This window comes from Meriones unguiculatus, chromosome 18 (genome assembly GCF_030254825.1).
Source record: "Meriones unguiculatus strain TT.TT164.6M chromosome 18, Bangor_MerUng_6.1, whole genome shotgun sequence".
NCBI lineage: Eukaryota > Metazoa > Chordata > Mammalia > Rodentia > Muridae > Meriones > Meriones unguiculatus.
Genome location: NC_083365.1, coordinates 77,046,571 through 77,068,180, shown reverse-complemented (window position 1 = coordinate 77,068,180; position 21,610 = coordinate 77,046,571). Strand labels below are relative to the sequence as shown.

General features: G+C 40.6%; 1 protein-coding gene across 6 annotated transcripts in view; it reads left to right on the top strand.

Moving 5' to 3' along the window:
• The window catches only part of Srgap2 (SLIT-ROBO Rho GTPase activating protein 2), a 228,934-nt gene that overhangs the window by 194,209 nt on the left and 13,115 nt on the right, over positions 1–21,610 (top strand). For 5 of the 6 annotated variants that reach the window (XM_060372062.1, XM_060372060.1, XM_060372061.1 and 2 more), the window contains exons 14-19: positions 3,106–3,166; positions 8,936–9,013; positions 9,781–9,915; positions 12,022–12,127; positions 16,618–16,842; positions 20,564–20,643. In XM_060372062.1, the coding sequence (XP_060228045.1) occupies positions 3,106–3,166; positions 8,936–9,013; positions 9,781–9,915; positions 12,022–12,127; positions 16,618–16,842; positions 20,564–20,643 (685 nt within the window). The remainder of the gene's footprint in view (positions 1–3,105; positions 3,167–8,935; positions 9,014–9,780; positions 9,916–12,021; positions 12,128–16,617; positions 16,843–20,563; positions 20,644–21,610) is intronic. The other variant, XM_060372063.1, reaches the window with a different exon arrangement.

Here is a 21,610-nt window from a genome sequence, read left to right as displayed (position 1 = left end):
AAGCTGGTCCAGTCCTTTAAAAAGTCATTTGCAGGGCTGGAAAGATGGCTCCACAGTTAGGAGCACTTGTGGCTTTCCAAAGGACATAAATTTAGTTCCAGCACCCATGTCACACCACTTACAGCTGCCTGTAACTCTAGCTCCAGGAGCTCCAACAGCATCTTCTGACCTGTTGGGTATCTGCATATATGTGACATAAACACACATATAAATAAAAATGTAAATAAAAATTGACACTTTTTTAAAGTGTCAATTGTGGTACTATACAGAGGCCCTAGACTCAGGACAGTAATCAGGTGCAGAAGGTACAGGGTTTCTATACTGTTCCTAGCCCCAGCACTCTCTTCATGGATCTGACTATGCCAGCTTGGTGGGCAGTCCAGCTATAGAACTTACTTGGCCCAGGCTTTGTTGTCTCCTCCATTCCTCCATACTTTGAAGAGTTATTTATTTCATGTGTATGAGTGGTTTGTGTGCATGTATGTGTATACATCTTATGCATGCCTGGTACCTGTGTGGAAGTCATAAGCGTGTCAGATCCCCTGGAACTGGAGTCACCGATGGTTATGAGTCACTGTGTGGGTGCTAGGATCCAGACCTGGGTCTTCTGCTAGAGCAGCAAGTATTTAACAGCTCAGCTATCTCGCTAGCCTCTCTCTTCCTCTTGACTATGGTTGTCATTTTAATGAAAAAAAAATCAATCTTTTCTTCTTTCTTTTGTTCTTTCTTTCTCTATCTCTTTCTCTCTATATGTCCTTCTCTATTTATCCCTTTCTTTCCTTTTTCTTTCTTTCTTGTACAGCATTTTACTCACTATACAGCCCTGTCTGGCTTTAACCTTGTGATGCTGCTACCTCTGCCTCACAAATTCTGGGACTATGGACATGTGCCATCAGGCCTGGCTATACATTTTTTTTAATGATAAAAATTTTACTGTAACTCCCTGTCACCTTATTTTTATACTTCTTTCTTCTCCTTTCTCCCAGAATTTCTCTTAAAACTTGAGAGGAGTGGAATGCCTCTCAGATAATTTATTGCATTTAAAATTAATGGGCATATATCTTACAGACTAAGCAACCACTTTTTCTTTATTACCAAGAATAGGCTTAAACTTGAATTTTTTTTCTTTTCATTTCTTATTTAACTCTAGACCTCCTCCTCAGACCTAGAGCATGTATATGGGAGCTTTGCAGCTTCTGCTTAAGCTGCAGGTAGTAACTGTCTCTGGCTAGGGTCACCATCAGTGGGGAGTGGTACCCATTGGGTTTACATTGAATACTGCTGCACTAAAACAGTTGCAGGCAAGGTGTGTTCCCCTGATGCCAGATTTGCCTCAGAGTCCAGGATTTACCACATGCCCCATCTGATAAGGCCCTTTATTTGGCTGTGCTTCTAGTTTCTCTCTGGCAAGAATTTTTTTCTTACATGGTCAGAATACAAAGACCTTGTTTGTATAAATGACCAGGAAATCACTGTTTGTTTCTTGTAAAATCAGTTAAATAAGAGAGATAATCTGGAAATTTGTTTTCATGTAGAGACTAAATTCAAACCAGTGCAGATATTTCCTAAAAAGGAGGAGACTCCTCATCTGTTACTTACAGGCATCCTTGCTCCACTTAAGCCTTTCATTTTCTTTCTCCTATCCATGACTTCTATCACTTCTTTCCTGGCTTTGCTTCCTCTAATGCTTGAAATTCAAGTGTTTTCCTTAGGTGTGATTTACTCTGTGCTTTCTGTCCCCTTCTCTCTCTCTCTCTCTCTTTCTCTCTCTCTCTCTCTTGCGCGCGCGCGCGCGCTTTTATTGTGCCAACTAAACCATTTTTAAAACCTTCTGCTTCCATTTCTACCACCATATCCATAGCCACCACCATAGGGACTGCCGCACTTTCTCCACAAACACTGTTCCCCTTCATGGCTCCATAATTTGATCACTGTTATCTGCTATAATTTTCAAAATCATTATAGTTCCTCCCACAAAATTCCATCCTTCATTGTAAAACACACCCTCCTTCTCCACCAGCACTTCTATCACCTTGGTTTACATATCCTGGTTTATTACCAACATTGTGCCTTACTACTTACTATAACCAGAACTACCACCATAGTTGCCACCATCATCTCCAAATTCATTATATTGATTACCACCACATCCACCTACTACTATAACCAAGACCACCATCATAGCTTCCTCTGTTACCATAACCAGGACTACCACCGTAGCCTCCTCTTCTCCTGTAACCAGAATCACCACTATAGCCTCCTCTATTACTATACCAGGACCACCACCATAGCCTCCTCTTCCACCAAAAACTTTACCATGACCAAAATTAGCTCTCCTACCTCTAAAGTTTCCTCCTTGACCCATAAAGTTACCAGATTCACCTCCATAACCTCTCTGTGATCCAGCAGACTGCATCTCTTGTTTAAAAAAAGGCCTAATTTACTTCACATTTATGACCATTAGTTGTGTGGTATTTCTGAACAGTTTTATCAACTGTACCATGACCATCAAGTTACAAAAGCAAATCCTCTTTTTTCCACTCTTGTTTATCCTCTATAACTTCTGAGGTTTCAATCTTGCCATACTTTTCAAAGTAGTCTCCCGATTTATATTCTTCTATATCTTCTTTAATACCACCAACAGATATTTTCTTCACTGTTATTGGGCACCAGGCTTGACAGAATCTTTTCTAGAAACAACTCTTTCTGGTTCTACCACACTCTGTCAACCTTGTGTGGTCAAGCACATATTGCTGCATCTACTTCTTCAACGTAAGAGTAAGTTGACAAAAAGTAAAGCCCCAGAAACTTTTTGTTTGGGGCATCTTTTATTACCATAGAGTTTGTAAGTGTTCCTCATTTCTCAGAATGTTCTCTTAAACTGTCATTTGTATTTTCAAAGCTCAGACCACCAATAAACAGCTTCAGCTACTCTGGTCCCTTCAGATCATAGCATTCCTCCTCCTCTACCCCATCGGCATCAATGAAGAGTCAGTCTGGGGGTGATCAGGCAGCAGTTTTATCTCCTTTTTGAGACCAGACTCACTTCTTCTACCTTTGGTTTTGATTTCTATATTTGTTTTTTTTTTTGTTGTTGTTTTTCAGGATTCCAGCCAGGCAATTCCTCTGGTGGTAGAAAGCTGCATCCGGTTTATTAGCAGACATGGTAAGCAGGAATACAGCATTGCTCATATTTGTACAAAAGTTAGAACTTCAAAAAATCTTATATAGAACAAGAGTAGAGGTAGTTGGAGCTAGAGAGATGGTTCAGTGGTTAAGAGCACTTGCTGCACAACCATAAGGACCTTAGTTCAGATTATAAAACTTAAATAACAAGGAGAGCATGCACATCTGTAACTCCAGTGCTGTGTAGGGCAAAGACTCTAGGGTTTGCTGGCTGCTGCCCCAACCCTAAAAAAATCCTGTAAGACCCAGGTTCAGGGAAGAGATACCACCTCAAAGGAGTGTCTCAAAGGTAGAGAGTATTATAATAGAGACCAACCAACACTGTACTCTGGCCTCTATAACTACACACAAGCTCATGTGCACATATATGTGCATAACACCAGAGAGAGGAACACAGATTGCCTTCCTATCCCAACATTCTTAGAAAAGGAATAGTCTTATTCATGTACTGTTTGCTCCTTCAGAAAGGCCATACCTACATGATGGGAATAGGCATGTAGGTATGTTTTGACCTAGCTGCTTATCCTGCTCTTTTCCAGCTTCAGAATTCTAAATCCCAGTTGCTTTGCAAAGAAGTGCAGATAGACCATGTGATGGTAATAATGAAACCAGTAGTTTTAGCCTTGGTATATGTAGATATCTTCCATGGCATAGCCTAACTATGTTGTTCCATTGGCTATACAAGAATGGTTTGAAAAAGTTCTGTCTCTGATGTTGTACTGATTGTGTATATAATATTCCGATTTTGTTTTGGTTTCACTGGATACAGTGTCCCCATGAGCTCAGTAACTGTTATAAAGTTATATCCATCCTCTGAGCGTCCTTAAGGGACTGGCTCCTTCTACACATCAGTCAAATTGTACTGACCCTTCTGCTTGGCAAAGCTACGAGATTTAGCTCCATTCTTTACCAGCTAATGGCCTCATTAGACAGACTTTAGCAGTGGACCAACAACTTTATTTTCCAAAGGTGAGCATATTTAGAAATCACAGATATCTGTACTGGCCTTTAAAATGTCTAGAAACTGGCATGAGAAAAGGTTTTTCAATACTTTAAAAGGTCATAAAATGACCATCCGTGAGCTAAGGAAGCTCAGTAGAATAATTATTGGTTCCAAAAAACAATGTGAAGAAGTTGTGGATTCATCCATGCATTCACTTGTTCATTTAACACAAAGCCTATATTGATTGTTTTATAGACCAATAAAAAGGTTCTTCCTGAACCTTTTGTTCCATTGAAGAACAAACTTAATCAGCCAGTAAACAAGCTGACTTGCAATATTTTCAGTGCTCGTGTATATTATAAAGAAAAGGAAAGCAATGCACTGTTCAGATCACAAAAAAGCCCACATTTGGGTGGAGTTATGAGGAAGAGGGTAAGTGATGTGTCCATCTAAAGTAGAGTATTTTGTGGAGAGAGAACACAAAGTGCAGAAACTGTTGCCATGTATAAGGAAAAGAGTCAGAAGTCAGAGTCAGAAGCAGAAAGAGTGAAGGGGAGGCTGATAGGAAATGAAGCCACAGGCCAGTGCTCTTATGGCTCTGTTGGCTACTGTAGGTATTTGGATTTTATTCTGAGTGGGGGGGGGGTTGTTAGAGAATTATAAACAGGAATCATATGTTTGAAGGTTCTCTGGGTACTGCCTGGAGATTAAAACCAGAAGGAGGAAATAGAAAGCTTAGCAGTAATCATAATACCCTAGGCTGGGTAGCACATCAGCTATAGTGTTAGCTGAGACATGAAAATTTCCAGCATTGTGGCTTGAACATACCTATCTCTACACCTGCACAGGTACAGTTCATAAAGAAACAAAAATGTAGCACATTTGTGTGAGGGTGTAGACTAGGGTAACTCTCTTGAAAACAAATTTGGCAATATCTAGAAAAATAATATATGCACTTATTCAGTTTGGCAGTATTTCTAGGAATTACTGTAAAGGTATGCCTCAAACATTAAAAAAAAATCTTCACAAGATTATTTGCTGCAGCATTATTTACAATTGCATAAAAACCCACGGTACATCATACAATGGAGTAGTATATCACTAGTAGTAAAGAAGAAGGTAGTAAACAAGAGTTTCATGGACTAAAGTAGAGAGATTTCAAGGATATATTGTTAAGTCAAAAAAACAAAATACAAAACAGTGTGTATTGTGTTTTCACATAAAAATGAAGATTTATAAACACATTGACTATATATGTGTCTTCTTATTTCTACAGAAAAATACAGGGACAATGACTCTAGATGCTAGTATTTTACTAGTCGGTCATTACGGGTACACCATGGATGCAAGTGATGGAACAATGGGAATGAAGAGTAAATATATTGACTGGTTTTGACTTTAGAATGATGTTAGCCGTTCCCATGCACAAGATAAATGAATAAATAGTAAGATGTGAATAAAACCCCAAATGAAATGTGAACAGTAACAAGTAAGCCTAGTTGGATCACAGATGAGAATGAATCACTAATAACTTTAGAAAACAATACTTGATTTTAAGACTTGAATCTTACAGTTTGGCTGGTTAAGTACCAACTGTACAAGTTTAATGACTTAGGTTAGATCCCCAAAACCCACATAAAAAGCTGGGAATGGTAGTATGTGCCTATAATGCAGTCCTAACTGCATGTGGGTAGCAAAGACAGGTAGATCACTGAGCTTCATTGCCAGCCAACCCAGTAAAAGCAAAGAGCTTAAAATTCAGGGTTAGGGACCTTATTTCTAAAGTAGCAAAGTTAGAGAACAATAGAGGATGATACCTGATGTTGATCTCTGGCCTGTACACATGCATGCATGCATACACATATATACCCTCACTAACATGTACATGCAATGCTACACACACTCAAAAGACAAAAGGAGATATAAGTAAATATTATATATAAGAATTCTTTTTTTAATTACAGAAGTATTAACAGTTATGAAATTGTGTGTATTCTAGGACTAAACAAATAAATGCATTGTTGATTTGGGGGTGTAGAAGATGGATGTATGATAAGTCAAGTCTTACTATGTAGCCATAATTGGTCTGGAACTGACTAGAAGAACCATACTGGCTGCAAATTTGCAGTGAGCCTCCAGCCTCCGGAGTACTAAAATTGTAGGTCTGAGCCATCACTCCTGGCCATTGTTGTTTTTTGTTTTTTTTTTTAAGCACAGAGTAGTAGTCAAGAAGTATTTATGTAGCTGAATTGCTGTTTGCACAAGGAAAAGATTAAAGGAATTCATGGAATCCCTAAAAAGTTATGTTTAGTTCTTTTTTGAATATGTATATTTAGTAGATTCATAACCTTTGTAGCCTCAAAGGAGTCTATGGCACAGCAAGTGCTAGGGGTTTTTACATCCTAACTATCCTCTGAAAGATAAATATTATAATGCCCATTATATAGATAAGGAAAGTAACACCCTCATAGTACTGGGTCAGGGAGATTCATGAGGACTTACAAGAGGAAGAATCTGAGGAACCACTAAAATAACCATGAAGGGATTATTTTTTTAATCTACTATTTTCAAGAAAGGAATGTGAGGTGGTTGTTGTAACAGTCAGCTCATGAATTATTTAGGAGAGCAACTCTTATTAACACCAGTCTAGCAGGTTTTATGTCATTTCCAGATAGTTTGCCCAAATCCAAGGAGTTTTAGGCTTTCTTGTTAGTGTGTGCTAAGAAAAACAAAGACTGAAGGCCGTGGATATGTTGTTTTGGTTATGCATTATAGCAAAATGCCAACTGGTTTCTTCTTTATAGAAAACTTATTGTTTCTCCTTCAAAATTATCACATTAGGTGTTCTAAAGAGTCTGTCTGGTGGGACAGCGAGATGGCTCAGTGGGCAAAAGTGCTTGCCTTGCAAGCCTGATGGTGTGAGTTCAATATTCAGGACACGGACCTCCATACATGTGCCACAGCACATATAACTTCATACACACAATAATAGTAATAATGATGATGATGACAATAATAATAATAACAACAATAAGTGGTCCTAATCTAGAGAATCCCATTCTCTAGGAGAACTGGAAACCAGACTGAAATAGAGCTCAGTATTTTAGGCCAGTTGTCTGATTTCCAACGATCTCATCTATTATTTGTTTTTCCCTCGGTCCCACAGGCCAAGGCTACATTTCTTTAGCCATCAAACCTACCCAGAAGCACTGAGGTGACTCTCTCAAGAAGTTGTGTAGTACTACCCCAGCTAAAACATACCAAGTAGCCTGGTTTGAGATGACATTTCTTTATACCCTGTGTTTCTGATAAGTTCTTGGGTATGTTTCTGTTTCTGTCAGAGCCTTGCTATTTATGATATATTCTGTATTTAAACAACAATTTCTGGCTCTCATACCCCATTTGGTAACTAACATAGTACCACCGCACTGGCATTGATGGCATTTTAATGTTGCTTGTTATTCTGTAAGGGATATTTTAGAGCTTACCTTAAAGGAACAAACAACTTACCTCTTACTACAAGCCAGGAAGTCACATTCCTTCACTTACTTTCAGTCAGATTCCAGTTTCAGTTTTGGCATGTGTGGTATATTCCTCCAGAAATCTAACTAATCAAATGTATTGCCCCTCACTTCAAGAGGAATTCTGAAACAGCATTATTCTATTTTGTTTGTTGTTCCTAGAATCAATCTGAGATTTATATTAACGTTTTTGGAGGATCACAAAAGAAGTATTGACAAAGGAGACCTAGGCTTGGAAAAAGGCTGAAAAGACCTGATAAAACTAGAGATATCAATTAAGCCTGCTCATTGGGCCAATCAGTAGTGATGTGTTTCCTGATTTCTCTTACTGGTTTACAGTTGCATGTGTGGTGCTCTCTGTAAATACTCTAAGTACAAACAGGCCAAGATGGCTCCCTCCCATCCTCTGCACTTGCAAACCAATAGGCCCCATGTCTGACACAGAAAATTAAGTCTGTGATTACACCCACAAAACTGCTTTTGCTCTCTGGTCCTGGTTCTTCTTGTCATAATTCACCAGTCACCTCATCTAGAAGATGGGATAACTGCTAACCCTGATCTTGTACAGTTAAATGAGGACAAAGACTTTATATGAAAGCATTAGTAGCAGTCTTTATATAAGCATTATTTTTCATGACTCTCTGTACTCCAGCAAAATCATGAAAAGATAGGGTTTTTTTAATATCTCATAATGCAGTATTTACAAGTTTTCTTTAGAAAAGGGCAGCATCAGGGAATAGTGCCTAGGACAAAGACTGACAGTGTTGGCTGTTGATTGGTCATTTTTGTTTTTATGTCCTCTGTTTTTCATCAGTTCAGAAAGCATTTTTCCTAGAACAGTGGGGATAATTTTAAAATGCTAAAGAAATCGTAATAACACCAGTCTTTCTCTGCTAACGTCTCTAATGGTACCTGCCTCATATTTTGCCTGCCAGTACTCACCTCCATTTTTGACCATGGTCAATAAGAAAGCACCAACACGTGACATCCCCACTCTACAGGTAGGAACATAAAACTAAAGGCAGGAGAGCAACAGCCTGGTAATCTCCCTTGGAATCAGAACATCCCTTCCCTTGTCTTTGGCCAGATGCTTTCCTTACATTAATGCCTAATAAGTCCTTCCAGAGACTTTTCCAGCATTACTTTCCTCCGGTTTTTCTCCTTGGTCCTAAAAAAGAAGAGACAAAAGACATGGTACCAATGGAGATGGGTATTCTACTAATCTTGGCCTATGATTGTGGACTTGCTTTTTTCACTTTGACCACTTTATTTTGTGTGTTCCTAGGCCTACAACATGAGGGAATTTTCCGAGTGTCTGGATCACAAGTAGAAGTGAATGACATAAAAAATGCCTTTGAGAGAGGTGAGGTGGGAATAAACAGCCATAAGATAAAACCAAATGTTTGCCAGCCCTGGAGAGTTGACTCCACCTTTTCCCCAAGAGTTCCCCAAGAAATTGCCTGTTTTCTCTGTATTTTCAATAGATACAGAGAGAGATGCTGGGGCATGTTCCAGCTTCCTTCTTTCTTAGCCCCACCCATCCTGCTTCATTCCTATGGTGATCTGACAAAACCCAAGTAGTTACTATATATCCAGGCAGTTTATAGCCTTATTCAGAATCCTTGGTGGCAGTTAATATCAAGGCTGATGTGCCTGTTCATTGTATCCCATTTATCATCTTGTGGTCTATTAAGGTAATGGGCAAGCTTTGGCAATTTCTGTCATTGTAATGGATATATATAGTTTCAATTTAAGGTTGGTGTTATCATTAAATTTAATTACATTTGATATGAAATTTTCCGTGGGGATTCTGGGATGACTGTTCTGTCAGTAGGTGTCCTCTGCTATGGTAGTCAGAGAAACTGGCCTCCTGGCCTTGTTTTCCCTTCACAAGGGGCTCAGTCTTCTCTCAGTTTCATGATTCTTGTGAGAGAAACAGTGTCTGGTTTCCACCCCACAATCCACAGGGTATGTTCATTAGCCTGAACATTCTGCCATATCATGGCCATCATGCTGGGTAGAGAAATAATGAGATGACATAAATAGGTCACCCCACCATCTCTGCCTTATCCTATGTGATTTGCCTAACTTGCTTTCTTTCCTTTTGGCATGGGGGCTACCTATTCTTAGGAGAGGACCCCCTAGCTGGGGACCAGAATGACCATGACATGGACTCCATAGCTGGTGTCCTCAAGCTTTACTTCCGGGGCCTGGAACACCCACTCTTTCCCAAGGACATCTTCCATGACTTGATTGCCTGTGTCAGTAAGTATCATATCCCATGAATGGTAGCAAGATAATCTGGAAATTTTCATCGATTTGTTTCCTCATAAGCTTTTCAATAAAGTTTTTCTTTTTCTACTTAATTCTGCCAGTGAGCTTTGCCTCTTTATCTCCACTGTTTATTTTTAGTATGGGAAGAGAAAGAATGATTTAACAGTAAATAGTATAGGATTTAAGTCAAGACTCCTGGCTTTTTTCTTTCTAATCTGTCTCAGTCATTAGTTCCTTAATATCTCTGGGTTTTATCTTTTTTAATAAAATGCTTTTATATTCGTGCATAAGATCCAGTCTTATCAGATACTTAAAGCTTATGTGCATTGTCTGAGCCATTAGTATTACCAGAGAAAACTGTAAACACTGACCGAGCTCCCTGCTCGTTTTTTTATATGTTCCATAGCTTACCTACTACATATATTCACATGTGTCTGCAAACAGGAAAAGCCCCTCTATGTGTTTAAAAGTACAATTTAATATTTGCTCAGAGAATGATCATTGTTTTCATTAGAATTCTCTGTTAGGGCTTGAAAAACTATTCCTAGACATTTAGTTTACTTCATGATACCGAAGCATCCTACTACTCAATTCCATGGAAAGCAATCCATGGAAATTTAAATTAATACCAAGTCATTCAGGAAGCAGATTATCTTACTTAAGGTTTTTATTGCTATGTTAAAACACCATGATCAAAAGCAACTTGAGGAGGAAAGGGCTTATTTCCTCTTGGACTTCCATCACTAAAAGAAGTCAGAGCAAAAACTCAAATAGGGTCAGAACCTGGAGGCAGAAACTGATGCAGAGGCCATGGAAGGGTGCTGCTTACTGACTTAATCACCGTGGTTTGCTCAGCCTGCTTCTTATAGCTCCTGCGACCACCAGCCACCCACAGTGAGCTGGACCCTCCCACATCCATCAAGAACACATACCACAAGTTTATTCACAGGTTAATCCGGTAGGGACATTTTCTCAATTGAGATTCCCTCTTCCCAAATGCCTCCAGCTGGTATCAAGTTGACATAAATATAGCCAGTACATAGACCCTATCTGAATGATGGTACCAGAAGGTAAAGGGAATAAATGCAGAAAAGGTCTTTTCCTAGGTTGAAATGGCCTTCATGCCTCCTGAGATTTCAGTTTGGCTCAGCATTTAGAGTGAATATTTACTTGTTCCTCTCTTTGTTATTCTGAGAAAAACCTGGGGCATCTAGTATGCTAGTTCTCTTTGTTTGTTGCCCATGTGTTTGTGAGAGTCTAATGGAAAGGAGTTATGTAGACAGTTACATACACACATTACTTAGGTCATATCTCATGTCTTTTTCTAAGACTGGACCAAAGTGAAGTCTCTTACATTGGGCTAGAGTTGCCAAGACACACCAGATTCCTCAGCTGCCCAGTTCTTTCTTATTCTTGATCATAATCCATTATTTGCTATTTATTTCTTATCCACACAAAGAGAGTCAGACCATGTTCATATTGGCACACTGTGGAAGTCAGAAGCTGTTCATGACGGAGGTCACAGGCATATGGCCAAATCTATAACTAACCTGACTATAGCACAAAAGTCAGGAGTCCTACTGTTCTTCACAGATTAAAATCTACTTCTCCGGGGTCCTCCTATCTTGTCCCTCTAATCAGGCTCTGCTTATGTCTACTTGAGATAAGGGAGAGGGAAGCCAGACTTATCAAAAAAAGGAATAGATAAGGGGTCAACAAAGGACTTACACAGCCTCTGACTCTTCTTATATGTGGGGCCCTTCAAGACTGAGCTTTCAGCAGCCATGACAGGTTTAAGGTCTGTGTTAATGTCTGTCACTGTTTAAATTAGAGAGGAAACATATCCAACTCCTTTTCTGCTCATGGGACATAACCTAGAGTCCTGTATCAGTGAGGTTGTGGGTCCCAGCTTGTGCTTTCTTGAAACAGCCTCATTCTGCAGAGGATCTGGGATGAAACTCCTGTCACTGTCCCAGGGCTGTGTAAGGTCTGGCTCTGCTCTCTCTCTGAGTTACAATGTTGGTGGGAAGAAGCTTCTGACTGTTCCTCTCTGGGGTTGCAGTCATGCTGGAGGGTAACATGCCTTTCTTCTTTCAGCAATGGACAACCTGCAAGAGAGAGCTGTGCATATCCGGAAAGTCCTTCTGCTCTTGCCCAAACCCACTCTGATTATCATGAGATACCTCTTTGCCTTCCTCAATCAGTGAGTAACCTTCACAGTGAAAAACTTGGCTTTGACTGCACAGAACTTTCACATGGAATTTTTTCTAATCGTCCATCCTAACAGACACTTACTGAACATCTACCATACACCAACTCTAGTGAGAGGCTATTAAAAATACACTGCCAGATGGAAAAAGAAAAGCCTTTTATCATTAGCTTATGGTCCAAAGGAAGAGACAGGTAATAGTCGATACATTGGGTAGAATAGGTGCTAGAAGTCAAGAAGAGTAAAGTGGAACAAAGTTCAGGGGTCATACCAACAAAAGATAAAGAAGAAGAGCTCATTTAGAGATGTGCTTGCCACAAAGGCATCTCTGAGAAGACAAGGTAAAGCAGTAGCCTGAGGGGTGAGAAAGTGGCCTCTAAAGACATCGAAAACTTGAGAGTCACAGTAATAGTAGGTTTAAATTTGGGAAATGACTTAAAGAGAAAAATGTTATGATCTGACTTTTAGGTATTTATTTTCAAAATTACCAGTTACTTCTTGGAGAAGTTACTGAAGGTCAGAAGGAGAAGAAAGACCTATTCCAAGATTGTGACACGGTCTATCTGAGGTGTTGGTAGACCAGAAAGTAACAAAAAGGGTCAGGGTTAGGATATACTTTGAACACAGCACTGACAGGACCTGCTTATAGGCTGGGTGATGTAAGAGAAATCCTAAACTCTTTACATGAATATAAGCAAAGAGATAAATTTATGGAGTTAGGGGAAGCAAGGAATTGAGAAAGAAATTAAGAGAAGTGCTGATGTAGACAGGGTAGTTCCACACATCTGTTATGAGTCCAAGAGGAAATTTTTCAGCAGCCGACCATGGGAACCTGATCTGAGAAAATCCTAAGGTGGAGATAACAGTGTGATAGTCACCTACAGTGACTGTGGCTGAAAAAAATGTCTCAGGACCAGAGGGGCTGTGGGCTACATGGGACATTTCTTATTTAAGGAATGCATGCTTTCCTGGGACAGGCAGGAGTCCCCATGTTGTCATTAAGGCAGTAAGCAGGAACATGTACCTTTTAGGCAATTCTGTCTCCATTTTACTCAACAATCTAGAACAAGGATTGTAACCTGAAGGCCCGAGAGACACTCTGATATATTTCCTTTGAATTCATTGTGTCTTGAAAACATTGAAACAGTCTGGAGATCCTACTTTTAAAATTTTAGGTTGCTGGCTTTTGAAAAGTTGTTAGATCTGATATAACTAGACATACATTCTTATGTAGCATCAATTTCCTATGGCACTTGGACTGGCCACTGGGTGAGACAGGCATAGCTTACCATGGTTCCCAGCATTATCGATATTGTCATCTATCATCATGGTGGTTCTAGTTTTCCATATTGCCAAGAAATAGTTAATGTGGATTCCTGACTCCATCAAAACAGGGAAACAAATGATAAACCAATGGGCCAGAATGTTTTAGGTTTAGCACATACTTTGTAACTATGATGTCTTCAAACACAGTCTTTGTTTAAAATGAGTATGACTTTGGAGTCCATTTTACATAGTCTTTGTTTAAAATGAGTATGACTTTGGAGTCCATTTTCCAAGCCTCATCATGTTTACGATTTCATATTTGCCTGGCCTTATTGGCATCTGGATTAGTGTCCCTGACTAAGATCTAATTGGAAAGCCCGTATCATTACCTGTCCCACTGCAGAACTACAGAAATATGGCCCTAAAATCTGCATCCTTTCCAAGCTGTGTCTGAGTCCTAACTCAGCATCCATGTGCCATTGAGATGAACTCCTCATAACTCATCAGTGTGCTCGTGCGTAACAGTGGAAACACTGCTCACCACTCTACGGTTAGTCAGTCTCCTCGGGGCCACAAGTCACTGCTTGTTCACATCACCATACCCAAACCTGAGTATGGCAAGCCTTGTTTGCCCTCCATGAACTAGGAGCAGGATACGGGCAGCCAAATGGAGCAGCTGGTAAAGACAGAGAAGACATAGATTAAGTGTTATCTTCCCCCGGACTTGCAGGGGAGAGAAACAATACAGTAAGCATGCTGCAGTATAAGAGACAGTGCTAATATTGGGAAAAAAAAGCATGGAAATGGTACTAATTCCAATTATTAATTTGTTTGCATATGTGTGTGCTTATGTAATTTTGAAATACTATTTTACTGATCAACAAGGTATTATATTGAAAAAATAAAGCGTCTCCATGGGAAGATGACAGCTGGTAAGTATGTAGCTGCCAACAGTTGCAGCAGGAGTTGGCAGCTGCTTCTTCATGGAGACTTCACCAGGACTCACACTTTGGGAATGCACACTTTAATCCTAGCTGAAGTTTATTCTTGGATTGTACACATATTGTACACATAGGGAACCAAACTAATAGTATCCAGGTGCAGCTTAGCTATTGACTTTAATCCAAGGGCTCATGTTGTGATGAAGATGTTGTGCTAGAGCTATGGGTGTTATTTGAATGCTCACCTTGGGGAAGTTCTATCTCTAAACTCACAAAACATACCTTATCCATACAATATATTGTTTAGCCATAAAAAAGAATGAAGTATTGGTACATACTACCATCTAGGTGAACCTTGAGAACATTGTCTTGAGTCCATACACCAAACACACACAAACTCAACATTATAAAATGTCATTTCTATGAAATTTCCAGAACAGGAAAATCCATAGAAATATAAAGTAGATTTCTAGTAGTCAAGGACTGAGAGGAAGGTTGGAAAATAACCATTTAGTGAATGCCAGATCTCTTTCAGGGATGATGAAAATGTGCAAATTAGAGGTCATGGTTACACAACATTGAGAATATGCTAAATGCCACAAAATTATATACTTTAATTTATTTTTTATTAAGAATACAGAGTGATGGGTTTCATTATGATCTTTTCATACATATTCATCATTTTACTTTATTCTTATTTGTCCCTAATGTCTTCACCTCTTCTTGCCAGTCCTCTTCCACTTCCAAAAGTCCCTAGTTCTGCTCATGTTACATATATTCCACTACCTTTCCTTTTGTTTCTTCCCTTCCCATTAGGCCTTCTCTTCTTTCCTCATCCCTTTTCCATTGTCACGTCCTACACACAGACACACACACACACACACACACACACACACACACAGAGAGAGAGAGAGAGAGAGAGAAGAAAGGTATATTGCAAAAGCAATCATCAAAAAACAAGCAACTGTGTAGCTTAGTGTGCTTGTGGGATACTAACAGTGGGAGCAGGGGCTGTTGCAGCTTTGTTTTGGTTTGGGCTTTTTTTTATAATTTATTCACTTTATATGGCAATTGTAGCCCCCTCCCTCATCTCTTCCCGGCCCCACCCTTCCTCCTTCTTCCCCCTATCCTCCTCACTTAGTCTTCAGAAAGGGGGAGACCTCCTCTCCTACCATCTGACCCCAACCTATCAAGTCTCATCAAGACTTCCTATATCTTTTCTGTTGCACTATTCACAGTGGCCAAGATACAGAGCTAGCCTCACAATAAGTCTGTCAACAGATGAATGAATGTATTAGCATCTAACCTATAAGATGATACCCTTCCCCACTGGCCTTTCCTGCATTTAGTTTTGGTACTGTAGAGTAAGTGCTTCTCAGTGCTAGTGCCCATGACAATTGTTCACAGCTGCCATGCCATCTCTAATGTCCTACAATGATTATAGAAGTATCACAGAGTACATGTCAGATTCACCAGCAGAGGAGAAAGCTATTTGTTAGAAGAAACCAGCTTTGCAACGTAAATCTGGATATGGGGCACACTAGAAATAAACTTGGCCTAATCCAGAAGAACAGCAGTGGTATCCAATAAATAATAATAAAATTAGTCTATGTTTAAGGGAACCCCAAACAGAATACAAACAGAATAAATGATTAATTCCTAGATGTAATAAAACAGGGATATTATGAAAATGTTAAATTAGCTATTCTAGAAAGAATTCACTGTCCTGGTAGAATGAAAAGTTGATCAGCTGACTATTCTCTAATAAGTATAGAATCTGGACCAGAAAATGCCCAGTAATTTGATTCTTTTGTGTGCATGCGTGAAAGCACACGATGCACAGTTCCTGTGTCCTGTGACTGTTTCCAGAGCAAGCCAAGGTCCCTATCTGCTCTGATAGTTTAGTGAATCGGTCTGTGGCAGCCATATCCAGTTATGCATAGTGCTGTATGGTATGTTCTCAAAGCAGGATGGTTCTGATGCATAAGGTCAAAGGTAAGAGTGACAATGAGATTTATGAGGATTCAAATGAGGCAGTAGAGAAAAGGGTCAGCCCTGCAAGCAGGTCTTGCATTTTTCCTTTTCTTGACTCCTGAATAACCATCAATAGTCATGCTCTTCTTCCCAGAAGACTTTCCAGAAAGCTTCTAATGCCCACAAAGGCAGGTGGCAGTTTGTGGACTTATGACTTTCCTTCTGGCAATGCTTCTTGTGTTTGTGTTTTCTGGGCATTTATATGAAAGCTTTCCAATTTCCCCTCTTTCCCTTCTCCTTCAGCTTATCACAGTTCAGTGAAGAGAACATGATGGACCCCTACAACCTTGCCATCTGCTTCGGGCCCTCACTGATGTCAGTGCCAGAGGGCCATGACCAGGTGTCCTGTCAAGCCCACGTGAATGAACTGATCAAAACCATCATCATCCAACATGAGAACATCTTCCCAAACCCCAGGGAGCTGGAGGGCCCCATCTACAGCAGAGGAGGAAGCATGGAAGATTACTGGTAGGGGACCAGTGAGGGGAGGAAGGAAGAGAGCACCTGATAATCACTGGTGTAGGAACCAGATGGTCAAGCAAAACCCAAAGGAAAACAGCCAGATCCTCCCACCTCCACTTACAGGTTCTGCAGGTTGCCAGGGTCTAGCCATTCTCCCATCTTGGGCCCACCTACAGAATAAGTGTTACTTCAACCTCCCCCAACCCCTTTTTTATGAGTGTTGTACGACTAGGAACCATCTTGAAAGATAACGACAACATTAATAGCAGTTCGCAAAGAAAGGAGAGTTTACAAAGTGATGTTTAGACCTGCTGTTCATCAGGAAACAGTGCTTAAGCTATGTATTGTGAGGAAAACAGAGCTGGGTCCCAGGGAATCCTCCTCTTAGGAGGAAGAGTCTGCCTATGAGGCATACTACCCTGACTGAGTTTGTAAGGTAACATGTTAGAATGATTTCTGAAATTTGTGAAGAGAAAAAGGTGTAAACTTATTTGGGGTAATTTATGAAGAGTTCCACCCTCTGGAAGAGTATGAGATTATGTAGACAAGGTTTTTCATGACCTGTCCTGAATACAGAATTCTAAAAGGAACTTCTAAGTATGTTTGTGTTAGGCCACTTCTTTAGATGAATGAATCATTTCCAAAAAATCATTTTCCTTTTTTAGATAAACTTCTTACAATCCAGAAAGGCCAGTGCAATATATCAGCCCACCCTAGTGGTTGGGGTTTCAACCCTGATCACATGTTGTTCTAGGATAAGGCTCCATCCAGCACCCCACACAGGTAGCATGATACAACTTCACAGTACCATTCTTAAATAAATACAAAGGCAGCTGTCTCTCCTAAACTCTGGTGTCCCATACCTCCTCCCTTCTTCTCTAAATGATTTTCAGTAGAAGCTGAAGGCACAAACCAGCTGAAATTAACACCTAGAACCAATCCTTCCAGCCCCATTGCCATTAACCACAGGAGGAAAGGACAAAGTATGTGTTTAATTTAATTAATTTAATTTAATTAACATTCAATTGGTCCATGATTCTCCATGATCCTAGTAGCACCAGTGCCCAAGGAATGAAGAAAATAACATTTGTGCCTCTGTAAACTTCCTATGACAATAGCATCCTTGGATCTACTCTTTCCTGGACTTCAGATCATATATCTTCATCTGAGCATGGGTACTGTAGGTGGCTGGCTGAGAGACAAAGCTTTCTGACATTGACAGGTGGCTCATGGTGTTGGGGTCTGTTGATCAGTTAGTGAGCTCCAAGGATATATTTTCCTGTACATTACTCCCCTGTGCATGAGTAGCTAAAAAACTATGGAATGACACCTTCAGTTCTTGCTTTTACCTGTAAAGTTGGCCTTCACTTCTTAAATATCAAATCACTGTAGGTTCTGGACCAATAAAAGGGTTGTAGTACTCCCAGCTTCCTGATCCCAGTCTCTACCCAGGAAGCAGAGAACAGGACTATGGTTCACTAGAGCACATACATGGAAATTCTTCTAGTTTTCTCCCAGATGTTTTTCTCAGCCCTTACCCCATATGTTATGTATATGATATTTATTAGTGGCCTTAGGAAACACTGTACAGGTAATCAGGGAACATTCGTGCCACTGCCCGTGGCCTTGTACCAGGGACACCAAGGAGCAATAGTCATTGGCCTAGCTCCTGGCTTCCCTTCTTTTTTTTTTTTTTTTCAATGCAGTTTATTCAGGAACCTTGAACAATCCTCGGACCCTGGGGAAAGCCAGCCCACAGCTTAAATAGCCTCTGGGTAGCCAACCCAGGCGTGCCACGTGGGCAATGCAGATAGGTCCACATACATGGAAGCAAGCCAGATCCTCAGCCTTAGCCAAATGTGGAATTGTTCGTGACAGAGAGCGCTCACCATCGGGAAGGTGGAAGGCAGAAACCAGCTCCATCTTTAAGGCATAGCATTCCGCAGCTCTCTACAGTTCCCCCTTTTTGTTTTAGACGCATCAGGCAAGAGTAGAGGTCTGATCTTTTAGGAAGAAAGAGAGATACTATCACAGTGAGCTAAGGCAGTGAAAAGCCCACTAATCCAGGAGAGTGTCCAAGAGACCAGAACCATCAGGGTGGGACACCAGCCTGCTTAGTCTCTCCACAGATGTGGGAAAGTACATTTCAGACTACCTACCAGTCCCCAAACCAGATTCTGGTTGCCTAGGACTACTGCTGGGACATTGGATCTCAGATGTTGATAGGGTTGGGCATGTCATCAGAGTCAGGGGTGTAGAAGGGGAGAAGCATAGGATTTTTTGACTACATGGAACCTCAAAATAGTATCATTTCTTTACCATGGTGCAGATTTGAAAGTGGAAAGTCCAGACCAACAGTACCAGATCCTGTGGGACTAGAATGAAATTCAGGTTCTCCAACTTCAGGCATATCTTGTTACTCAGAAAAGCCCAAAGTGTGATAGATTATACATCATTTTATCAAGCCCTCCAGGGCTCCCTTGCAACTTGAGAACTGATGTTTTGATACCTTAGTAAATATACAGGAGTGAACTTCACCCTGGGGAAAGGTTTACCTTTGTCCTATGCACCGAATGCCTTTCCAGAATGCTAACAAACTCATGGATGGTCGTTAGGCCCAGAAAACAGTAAGGAATTATACCCACCTTTTTATTTTTTTATTTTTTACAAGAATGAATCCCTGTTGATGTTCTACCAGAGTGTTCTCTGGAGCTTAAGAACCCTCCTTAGTACTGGCTTGTTGCCTTGTCTTTAAGGGGCTTTCTAAAAGGGAAGGGCTTGTGAACTGGGCAGGGAGAGGCAGGCTCCATGGCAGGAGGCAGAGGAGGGTGATGTCTATAGGCCTGCCTGGAAGGGTTTGCTTGTTGATACTTACTGCCAGAGGAGAAAATTTCAGACAGGGTCAGAGGGTTTTGTTTGTTTGTTTGTTTGTTTGTTTGTTTCTGCTCTTCAAGAACATTCATCTTCTAAATACTTCTTTAAATAACTTCTAGCCATTCTCAGTTCTCTACCTTAGATGACTTTAAGAGAAGATAATTTTCAAGAACTTGGCTGAGTGTTCATCCCCTGGCCTCCAGTAAAATGTAATCTATAGCCGATCTTTTACCTTTGCTTTTGCTTTCTACTCAGCCTCTACTCACTTCCTACTTTTTTATCAGTGCATAAGCTAATAAATCATAGTACTACCTAGGGGCAAGAAGTAATAGAAGGAAAGGAGGTCACACTTACTAAGCACCTCTCGTGCCAAAGCCTTCACTAAATCACACCGTTGACTCCTCACACTCCTCTGTATCTATTTAAAAAGTAACAACAACAAAATGTAGTATCAAACATCAGGCCTGGATTTCAGGTCCAGTTGTCCCTGATACAAAAACAGGCAGCAGGGCTTCCCTCCTGCCATGCTCTCTTCTTAAGAACCAGGAATGAATCATGAAGAGAACTGACCTCTGTGTAGTTATGTTTCCTAAAGAGTTTATTTGTAATTTCAAAGGCCTTCCCTTTCTCTCAAGGCAGTCTAAGTCCCAAGTAGTGACAGGTGATTTGGGAAGCAGAAACTAGACTAGAGAACCACCAGATATCTTTTATTCTTAGCAGTTGATGCCTGTGTGCTTCGTGTATAGCAAGCAATTGATTTGATGTCTCTCTGATCCAAGGAAGCTCTGTCAAGGGGAAGAAGAAACTTTCAGGAGCAAATCCTGATGTCCCAGTTATTTCCCTTCTGTTTCAGTGACAGCACTCACGGAGAGACTACCTCTGCTGAAGACTCCACCCAGGATGTAACAACAGAACACCACACAAGTGATGACGGTATAGTATGGGGCTTTTGATCATTAAAGCAGAAATGATAGTGTATATTATGTGTTTGCTGAACTCTACTGTCCAGCAGGCACTAGGAGAAGGAAAGAGTTTCTTGTCTCTCCTAACCTTGGAGAGACATTCTCAAATAAGAGATTACACCAGAAGTGAATAACACACCTTTTATAGACCTTCAGCTTCCTTGCCCCAACTCTTAGTTCCCTGTGTAGCCTGAATCCAGTGGATATCAGCCCCTAATGCTGCCAGGTTACTGGAAACCAAAGTGAAGCTCATTTGAAAAACATCAAGCCTTGGGAATAGAGATGCTGGGTGCCAAGAACTCGACAGAAGCCAAGTGAAGGGAGTGGGAATGAGGACACAGAAACTACACACTTACATTCATGCCAACTGGAAAATTTGACCCCTTCCAAAGTACAGATTTGTGTGTGCTGAACAGCCTGGGAGTGTGCATCCAGGGGTGGAATGCTCAGCTGTCATCCTGGAACCCCTCAAGAGTGCTTGTGATTTATTAGAGTCTGTCCAGCCAGCACATTTTCCCTGCTTCCAACAGCTCCACACCTCCATTTCTGGATCTCAGCAATTGACAGGGGACCTCAGAATTTTATGGGCAGAAGATAAAACAGCATAGTTACAAAGCTTTGCCTGCCCCCTTCCTTACTAGAAATCCTGCAATCTGGAGCCAGCTTTTGAAGGGCCTGGGGTTAGGACTTCTTGTTTAGATCCCAATATGAGAAGGATCAGGATGATCTTTATGAGAGAAGTAGGTGTAACTAGAGAATGCAGTATTGGTTAGAGCTGCCTTGTTCTCATAACTGTTAGAGGTTCTGTCTCCAGTAAGATTGATGGGGCCACTGAGAAAACAAGTCATAGAATCAAGTAATATGCCTGAGGCTGTAGAGAACTGAGTCTGAACTAGAAAAGAGGTTCTGCAGTGGGATCTTCAGCAAGCCCATTTAGG